This window comes from Callospermophilus lateralis, chromosome 16 (assembly GCF_048772815.1).
Source record: "Callospermophilus lateralis isolate mCalLat2 chromosome 16, mCalLat2.hap1, whole genome shotgun sequence".
NCBI lineage: Eukaryota > Metazoa > Chordata > Mammalia > Rodentia > Sciuridae > Callospermophilus > Callospermophilus lateralis.
In genome coordinates, this window is record NC_135320.1 from 7,760,979 (window position 1) to 7,771,425 (window position 10,447).

At 35.9% G+C, this 10,447-nt stretch overlaps 1 protein-coding gene across 1 annotated transcript; it reads right to left on the bottom strand.

Annotated features, from left to right (window-relative positions):
* Nucleotides 1-2,387: 2,387 nt before the first annotated feature.
* Nucleotides 2,388-3,374, bottom strand: LOC143382337 (vomeronasal type-1 receptor 90-like). Its single transcript, XM_076836370.1, has one exon. The coding sequence runs from the start codon at nucleotides 3,372-3,374 to the stop codon at nucleotides 2,388-2,390; it is 987 nt and encodes a 328-aa protein (XP_076692485.1).
* Between the last annotated feature and the right edge of the window lie 7,073 nt (nucleotides 3,375-10,447).

The following is a 10,447-nucleotide window of genomic DNA, read 5'->3' on the forward strand; positions in this document are numbered from 1 at the left end:
TTAGGCATAAGAGAGACTACAAAGACTATTTTACTTATTAAAAGCTACTCCAATCTCATATATTTATAAATATAGGGACTAATGAAGATAATAAAATTGAGATTTACCTCTCAGGGGTTCCTCTCACATTTTCAGTCAGAAATACAATGTACCGCCAGGCACAGTGAAATTCTCCTGTAATTTCAGCAGCTTGGGAAACAGAATCAGGAGGATCATGTGTTTAGGCAGCATCAATCAAAGCGAGGTGCTTAGCAACTCAGTGAAACCCTGTCTCTAAATAAAACACAAGATCGGGCTGAGGATGTGGCTCAGTGTTCCAGTGTTCCTGATTCAATCCTCAGTAACTGCCCCCCCCACCAAAATAATATAATGACTTTAGTTTATCTCAGAGGTATATGAAAAAGTATCTAGCATGTATTTCTCATTCTCAAGTTTCAAAATAATCACATAAAAGCCCCCATTTATCTATTCATTCAACACAGAAAGCAGACTACACTATGCCATGATGAATGGTTGCCTAGCCGTGTGGTGGCTCATTATGAAAATTTATCCATCAGGCAATGATTCAACACTTACTCTCCTTCCCCCATAAGAATATCAAAAAGTTAAGGCTTTGTTTTTCATTACAGGTGAAAACCAAAGGGCTAGTTGTGGCATAGCCATTGGTCACCATCATCTGGATACAATGACAAATAGGGTTGTTTTTCCACATGGTTCTTGAGGAGATGACAGAGTCCAAACAGAACATGATCACAAAGAAACCCAGGAGTAGCAGGATGGTCCTAGTGGCCCTCTGTTCTGGCGAGGCTTTCGGAGACAGGCTGGTGCCGTGAAGGTGCTGGCACTCCTCTTATGCCTATGCCAGAGGGTCACCATGTTCCCACTGGAGAGGGTCATGAGCCCTATAAGGAAGACATCCCATAAAGCACCTCATATGGAAAACAAATGCCTGAGGAAGTAACTCATGGGTAAGATAGTGCAGGAGTCACTGAGGAATATAAGAGTGTGTGTGAGGTCACAGTGGAGTTGTCAACAGCAGAGATTGAGAAATGGGCACTAAAGGACATAAAGAAGACCCACAGGAAAAGAAGGGATCTCAGGTTGTCCTGTGGTGATTTAGGCTTAAACTTTGCCAAGGGGGAGCTTGAGAAAAATAATGTGTGTCCCAATTATATGGACCATGTCACATTCTGTCACTTTGATCCAAAGTTTAAATTAGCCTATTCATGACTCCACACATTGTGATGCCTGAGATTCCAAGCTGTTGGGAATTCCAGTTATGCATCAACACCCTGGGCTACTTGCACTTTTCTTTGTAATTTCAGAGAAAGTTTTCCTCACCCTTGATTAAAAGGTAATTGAAACATTTTATTATTATTTAAGTACACAAAAGATGATATTTATGATTTACCCATGATTAAGACTATGGGTCAGTGGCCTTAAGAAAATTCAAATGTGGGTGCATGGATTCTCTCTACTGTCTCCCCAATTTTTCTTATTCCTAAAATATCTCTGGATTCATTAAATAAAAATTCCCCAGGGGACACCCTTCCTCAGCTGCAGGAAAACACCATACTACAATCTGTCTTTATAAACTATACAAGCCAAACTTCCATCTTTTACAGGTATATTTTACACAAATGTTGATTCTTTTGTGATTGACAGTCGCTTGACAGAATGATTTCAAGATTCATCTGTGGTTTCTTATACATCAGCATCATCTTCATATTTAATGCAATGTTTAGTATTTAATGCAATATTTGGTCTTTGCATATTGTACTACTGTAGATTCCACCCCCCTGTGTGTATATGTAAACAGTTTTGATTCTGGTGGCAATGCAAGATGGTCACAATGTACCCTATTGACATAATAAATTCAAGACTCATCTGTGGCTTCCTATGCATAAGAATCTTTCTCCTATTTAATGTTGAGTGGAACTCCATGATATATCCAGACAATATCTTCATACATTCATATGCTTGGGAATATTAGACTATCTCTTTCAGTGACTATTATAAATATGGCATGCTGAGAAATGGTGATTAAATAATAGTTGTTGTCCCTATATCTAGTTTTTTGTTATATTCATAAATGTTCAATTGATAGATGAGATGGCAGTTTATGATAAGGGGTGTTTACAATCTATAGGCATAAAGGAGATTTCTGAGACTCTTGATTTATTAAAACCACTGAAATCTCTCACATATCTATAAATATATGGACTGATTCAGAGAAAGAAAGTGATATTAACTTCCTAAGGTTCCTTTCACACATCAATCAGAAATATAAAGTTACTAGCTTTGTTGGAGCCATAAGGACAATAATCTGTCATGTTTTTCTCATTTTCAAGCTCTATGTAATCATTTTTAAAAATCACTTTATGCATTCATCCAACACGGAGAGCAAACTCACTATGCCAAGATGCATTGATGCATGGTGGTGCAGTGGCTGAGGTCAAGAACTGACTCATCGTGCAATGATCCAACATTGACTGTCCTTCCCCCACAAACATTTCAAAAAGGTAACGCTCTGTCTTGATGGTGGCATTGCTACTGAACACCATGATCTGGACAGAATGGCACACAGGGTCATTGTTCCACATGGTTCTTGAGGAGGAGACGATGCAGTCCAAACAGTACATGAGCACAAAAATTCCCAGGAGCAGCAGGATGGCCATGGTGGCCCTCTGTTCTGGGGAGGCTTTTGGAGATGGGCTGTAGCCGTGAAGGTGCTGGCACTGCCTCTTATGCCTATGCAAGAGGGTCACCATGTACCCACTGAAGAGGGCCATGACCCCTATAAGGAATACATCCCATAATGCACCCAGGACGGTAAACAAATGCCTGAGGAAGTAACTCATGGGCAAGATAGTGCAGGAGTCACTGAGGAATATAAGGCCCTGTGAGGTCACAGTGGAGTTGTCAACAGCAGAGATTGAGAAGTGGGCACTGAAGGACATATAGAAGACCCACAGGAAGAGAAAGGACCTCAGGTTGTCCTGTGGGGACTTAGGCTTAAACTTTGCCAAGGCGGAGCTTCTGGGCCTGAGGGTGATGGCCTGCAGGACACTCAGCAGGCAGGTGGCATAAATGGACAGGCCCCTCATCAACCTGTACAAGTAGGCAACTGATTTACATATCACATCACCCCAAAGCCCCACCTGAGATGCAAAAGTGTCTACAGCTAAGAACCCCATGTTGAGCAGCAGCAGGAGATGGGTTAAAGCCAAGAGACTGATGATCCAGTTCATGTCCTTGAGCCTCTTGTCACACAGAAACTTGATGACATGGAACAGAAAGAGGATGGTTTTGGCAACAATCCCAATTCCCACTTCAGAGTAAAAGGTGATGCTTGGGTTAATAAGGCCATCCATCATGTGGTTTACTCTCATCTTTTGGGGTAAGGAATCATAGAGTACATGTCTTAGGAGAAAAGTAAGAAAATTCATTATCACAAATATTAAATTTCATCCATCTCAGCAAACACTTTTGTCAGGAGGAAAATTTGTTAGCCTATCCCAATGCCCCCATTCCCCTCTAACTGAAGTTTTGCTGACACACCCTGGCAAACATTCTTTCCTCTCTCTTTTTCCATCATTTCCCAATCATGGCTGGATTACATTTCATGCAAAGTTTGAAGTGTTTTCCTGTGCATTAAAAATGATCACACCTGTCATATATTTCTCATTCACAAGCTCCAATGTTATAGAAAATCTTTCCCTGATACAACCTTGAATTTTTCTTGGTGATATGTGACTGCAAGGGTGGAGTATGTGTCCTTCTTTTAGTAAGGACTATGTACTTTTTGGTCAGTTAAAATTATGGGGGTTTAATTAGAAAGAAAACCCTCCTAAGCAAGGAGTCTTAATGTCTTAGGCCATGCATCTTTATGTTAGCTTCCTGTTACCTTTATTCTGGTTTTTTCATGAACACTGTGATTTTGTTCATATATTCACAAAGAAAATGCTAAGTATTGCAACCTCTGAAGTTGAATATACCTATATAATCTTCCATTTAAATGATAAGTGTTCAACTTTGAGAAGCCCATGAGCCTGGGCTCTGAGCTCATCTCATCTATAAGCTGAACAAAACCTCATCGTGTCTGTACCCAAGATACTGTGCATGAAAGAGGATGGAGTACATTTTCCCTACAGGGAAGGATTGCTGTGGTGAAGGATCTCTGTGGAATTGTTCAATTTTCTAGACTTCTGCAGATCCTCATTCATAGAAATCTCTTAATAGTTGATCAACTCTATCACCAACTCAGAGAGGCTAAAAAATTACCAGAATTGCAATCTGTTGGGAATCTCTGTTGAGAGAGAACTGAGTGGATTTTAGGATGATTTGATTCCTTTACACAGCTACCTATGTTAAGAATTTTTGTTATAGAATCACAATTTGACCTATGTGATCCAAGTCCAGTGTCAAATACTAGCAGAAACACATTTCAATATTTTTTCTACTTAAATATGTACAAAGCTGGGTGCAGTGGGGCACACCTGTAATCCCAGCAGCCCAGCAGTTTGGGAGGCTGAGGTTAAAGGATTGTGAGTTCAGTGCCAGCCTCAGCAACTGTGATGCACTTAGCAACTCAGTGAGACCCTGTCTATAAATAAAATACAAAATAGGGCTAGGGATGGGGCTTGCTCAGTGTCACTTAGTTCAAGGCCCAGTACCAAATCAAAACAACAACAACAAAAAACCCTTAAATATGTGGAATCATTGTGGTAAACAGAACCAAAATTAAAATAGATACACATTTATTGAACTTGAGGAATTTATTATAGTGTAATTATCCAACCTCACTTTGAAATATGAGTTTGTTTGTAGTCCAAGTTTTCTGTCTGCCTTCAAGAATGCAATAGAATTTTTCCTGACTCAAGGGGTCCAAATGTAAAATTTATACTTGGGTTTATTATACTGGTGCCTCACACATACCAGATACATTTTCTACTACTGAACTACATCTCCAGTGTGATTCTAGAGAATTTTGAAATGACTTACTGGCAGAATGTTTTCCTGGAAAACATATATTTACTTTAATCCAAGCATCTCCTATAAGTAATAATTAATATTTAATTTGTGTTTTCACATACTGAACCATAATAACACATGAAAACAAAGTGATAAGGCTAAATTAGTTCATGAGCCTATGGATGTAAAAGACACTAAGGAAATCCCAGCTACTCAGGAGGCCAATACAGGAGGTTGTCAAGTTCAAGGCCAGCTAGTAAATTAGTAAGACCCTTTTTCAAAATAATAAAATAAAATTGGGCTAGGGATGTACATCACTGATAAGAAGCCCTGGGTTCAGTCGCTGGTACAAAAACTAAAAGTGCTAAGGAAAGCTGACAAGTTAAAGATGTATGAACATTGGGAACCATGTGAGAATTCAGAGTGTAAGTACAGGTTTCATTTAAACATTGAAATGCAGATTTATTTATTTTTTTAATTTTAACCCTTAGCTGTCATAATATCTGGACTTAGGGACTCTCATATTAGAATTCAATACATGTTGATATTGTTTGCTGGGAATAAACATTTTGATTTTCTCACATTGTATAATTTCTAAGTGTGCAGAGTCTCAAAACTCTTATTTGGTCATATGTAATTACCTGATGCAGACTCTGGTGACCACATTGAGCTATAGACATGAGAACTGCTGACCCCCAACCCTGCAGCTCTGCCCAGATGCCCCTCACCACTCCTCTGACTGCTCCTTCCCCTGTCCCTTCCCAGCCTCTGCTGAGCTGCACTGCTATGTGGGCAACATGTTTACATTCCCTACATGAGTGAGGACATGCAGTAATTGACTGAAAGGAAAATTCTATAAACCATTAGGAAAAAAGTTTATTTTTTTTGAAATGGAGTGAACAGTAAAATGCCAATTTTATTTTTTATTTTGGGATTATAGGCATGCATGACTGTGTCTAGCTTCTGTCCAAAGTTTAGATCACATACTGATGTATTTGTATATCATATGCATCAGACACATATACCTTATTCACTTAAATATTATAAAATATGTAAGTATTCTAAAGGTAAGTGTACAGCTATGTCTGTGTTAACGTCTCCTTTATATTATAAAGCATTCTCGTGAACAGGAGCCCTTCATAATACAAGCTAAAATAAATCACCAGTCATGCCCTCTCCCAGCCATTAGTCTTGCCACTCAGCACAGAAGAGTCTAGATTCTCAGGGACAAGACTAGAACTTCCTACCCCCCTGCAGTCTGTTCAAGGGGCCTCCTCAACTGAGGCTCTTAACACAGTGATGGTACTTGGAAACATACTGTTCGAAGCAAAAACAATCATTTTTTTTTTTTAAACAAGAGAAAGCAAACTATTCTAAGAAATACTGGACAGTCCATAGAGGGGGACATCAACACAGGGAAAGTGACATGGTTTGGGCATCATGGTGCACATCTATAATCCCCACAGCATGAGAGTTTGAGGCAAGAGAATTGCATTTTTGAGACTAGCCTCAGCAACTTAGTGACGACCTAAGCCTTATAGCAAGAGCCTGTCTCTAAATAAAATATTAAAAGACTAGGGATGTGCCTCAGTGGTTAAGCACTCTTGGGTTCAAACCTTGGTACCAAAATAATAATAATAATAATAATAATAATAATAATAATAATAATAATAATGTAAATATAATATAATAATAACAATAACAGCAGCCACAAAGGGGCATAATTTGTTTTGTCTTTTCCATGTACTTAAGCCCCCCTGCTCCCATCACCTACTGTGTGTTAACTAAAGATGAACAATTGAGCTCTGGGAGGGGGGCTGGTCCTGCTTCATGTGAGTTTGGGACTGAGGGGAAACTGGGCAGCAAGCTGTACTTTGCATCACAGTTCTAGCTGGGAAACGATGAAGAGAACTATGGAGAAACAGCTTGCACATCAGGGAGGGCACAACCACTACCAGCCAGGTGCTATGCTATATGAAAAACCACTGTGAAATTACAAGCTACAGGAATATGAAGGAGAAAAGCCTGTAAAATATTTGGATAAATGAGTAATGGCTATTCCTGAAAAATCTAGTTGATGATCATCCATTGTTTCCATACATTGGAAAGATCTCAGTAAATCTCAGAGTTCACAGTTGCAACTACACAATAACAATAGTTTGAAGTCTGTCTTCAGGTTCATTATAAGAAAAGTTACTTTTCTAACAGCAACAAGAAACTCCAAAGGAGCTTCATTGCAGAAACTAAGCTTTCCTTACTGGGAAACCCAACATACCTGCAGAAGGATCTGTTTCCCTGATGAGGTCAATAATGACATGAGTCAAGTCCAATTTGCTTAAAGAAAAAATACAATTGTACTTAATAACAAATATAAAGATAATAGTGAATTAATACATGCTCACCATATGACATGTATTTCTCTATGATATCTGATTGCTCTATTCACCTCTTTAAGTCCTTCTGATACTTTAAGAACTCAGTTAAAAAAAACACAAATTTTTGTGAAGGAAATAAACTTTGTTTGTAGGGGGAATCTATCACACAAATAGAAAATTTATTTTTTTATTTTTAAAAATACAATTTTATACAAATTAATGAAACTAAACTCTTCACTTAGGATAGATGACCATCAAGTCCAAAATGGGGCAAAAAAAATCAAAGTATAAATGATGCTTTAAAGAGTGAAGTTACTAAAAACCAAATTAAAAAAAAAAAACAGTAAAAAATAAACTTGTCTCCATCTAATTAAATAATTATTTTCTAAGTGATTTCAAAGATTTGTTGTTGTCCCTGTTGCCCATTTCTCTTCAAGAAAAACATCAATAAAAAAATAAGCTGTCTGATGGTTTTCAAAAATTGTTTTTGTGTTTAATTTCAATAGTATTTTAATTTCAGGAAGATTTATTTCTATGAAAACTATAATAATTATAGATTTCAGATATAAAATTATATAATAGAGAAATATTCTCAGAATCTTGAATACTGAAATATTACCAGTTCAGACAATATCCCTTAGCTGACATTCTCAATGGAATTAAACATCAAATTAAGAACAAAAACAGTATGCAAATGCACTGGATTATTAAGAGGTCTTTGACTCCAACTTAATGGTTTAGTGGACTCTAGTTACCAAAGTGCAACTAGTTACTGGCTTAAAAGTGATAACTGGAAATTTTTCTTTTTGCTTTTTGTTCTCCTAGCCCTAAGCCTACAGTCAATTAAAGAACAGAAATTCAGATGGACCAGAATAACAGAATGTGTGAATACAGGGAGGAAAAGTTTATGTTTTTTACCATCCACTATGGAATTTCAGACCTTTAACATCTGGCATCATGAAATTTTGGAGCCAACTACTTTTATTTTCTATAATAGTGATTGTTAAAAAACAAGGGCCCACAAATACTGTGATAGATGATATCTCAATAAATATATTGAAATCACTTTGGACCAAGTTTACGTTCTCAGTGAAACATTTGCAAAACAGTAAAAAAAAGTAAATATGGAAGAGAGTATCAGATAATTATATATAATATTAAGAAACCTTCCACAAAATGAAACAAATAAATTTTCTATCCTCTTTCAAATAACATCATTTAATTCCTAACTTACCTTCACTACCATTGTCCTTTATTTTATGCTCAGGAAATATTTTGCACATATCCTTTTGATGTACTTTATGGATGTTAATATTAATCTTGTCCCTTTGTAATTCAGATTAGTACCAGATATAACTGAAACTATTAATAAAACCAAGTATTCTGTGTATAGTCATTTTTTAATCACTATATACTTAATCTAGCTCTAATTATTAGTGGCACTTATTTCCCTATCAAACATAAATTTTCATTTTTTCTATAAAATGAAATAGCCTTTTTATGTTTAATTTCAATTGTCAATTGCTTTATTTGCCTTATCATCTTACAAGAAATGTATTACCAGGAAGACAACATAGACATAAAGATGGGTAAAAAACTGTAAAACATTCTGTGATTTTAAATATATTTTGCTTTTGAACTCAAACCTCAAATTATACCAATGATAAACCCACTACAAAAGATTTAAATGAATTTTTCTTTGCCACTCAATGTAGTTCATACTATAATAAACTAAATATTGCTCCCCTGTTTGCTATTATTCAGAGAAACAAGTTCAAAACCAGAAAAAAAAAAACATTTATTCAGCAAAGTACATTGCCATAAATAATGGAACATATTTGGCAGTTTAGTATTTAACTATATAGACACATAAAAATATTTTAACCTACACAGAAGATTCTACAAATGCTCTTTGCTGAAACATATTTTCACTTATTATCATTGCCACTTTCTTAAGTGCCACTGGAAGATGAATTATTTCTCATGTATTGTCAGATGAATAATTCTATATGATAAGGGAAAAATCACACCTAACATATCACATACAGATTATTGTTGTTAGAATTTCTCTAGACATAAATAGAATCATGGTCTATTTATTATAAGGTAAAAATACATCTTTATATAATCTATCGCCATCTAGCTCACTGTCTAGGTATTTACTTCTATACATACACATATATATGAGTATATATGTATTTTGTGTGTATGTACAGAAATTTGTTACATATTCCAAAAAGCATGCTATTAATAAATACCACATATTATAAAAATCAAGATTTATGTTATATACATATTCAAGTAGAACTACCTTTGCAGCTGGTGCTCATTAAATTTAATTTTTAATCATAATTCACTTTTTAATCAGTAAAACACATATTTTCATTTCTTCAGAGGAAACAGAAAAAGTCCTTTAAAAATGACAACATTAATGATATATTGGGCTTTCCCATTTTACAAATAGTATTCACCACGACTTTGGACTGAAGTTGCTTCACAAAATCTTGAAGGAAAACATAAATGATTTTAACTTTCATAATCAAAAGAATCTCAACAATATTTTTGGCTGCTTTCCTGAAAAGTCAAATATGTACATACTTACATAGTAATTTTCAAAACTAAAGAATTTTCACATTTTTAAAAGTTTCATATATGCTATGTTGCTTGGGGCCATCAAACAACACACACACACACACACACACACACACACACACATACAAATAACATGCAGATGCACTTAAGCTACTGAAAACTGCTCACTTGTGCTGGGGTTGTAGCTCAGTGATAAAGCACTTGGCTAGCATATGTAAATTGTTGGTATTGATTCTTAGCATTACATAAAAATTAATAAAATAAAGATCCATTAACAGCTAAAAAAAATAAAGTAAAATAAATGAGTACCTGCTCACATGCCATGACGCAAATCATGACATGTGGTAAGTCCACATTTAAGGCAGAAGAAAAGCATACTGCACCCCAGTGGACATGCAAAACTGGATGAATATTAAAAAAAATACATATGTGTTCACAATCAAAATGAATCTTAGCTTAAGATTTGATGTACACATTTTTCCAGTAAAATTTGAACAATTTTGTTA

Coding starts and splice junctions, on each gene's coding strand:
- LOC143382337 (XM_076836370.1), bottom strand. CDS start 3,374: ATGGATGGCCTTATTAACCCAAGCATCACCTTTTACTCTGAAGTGGGA.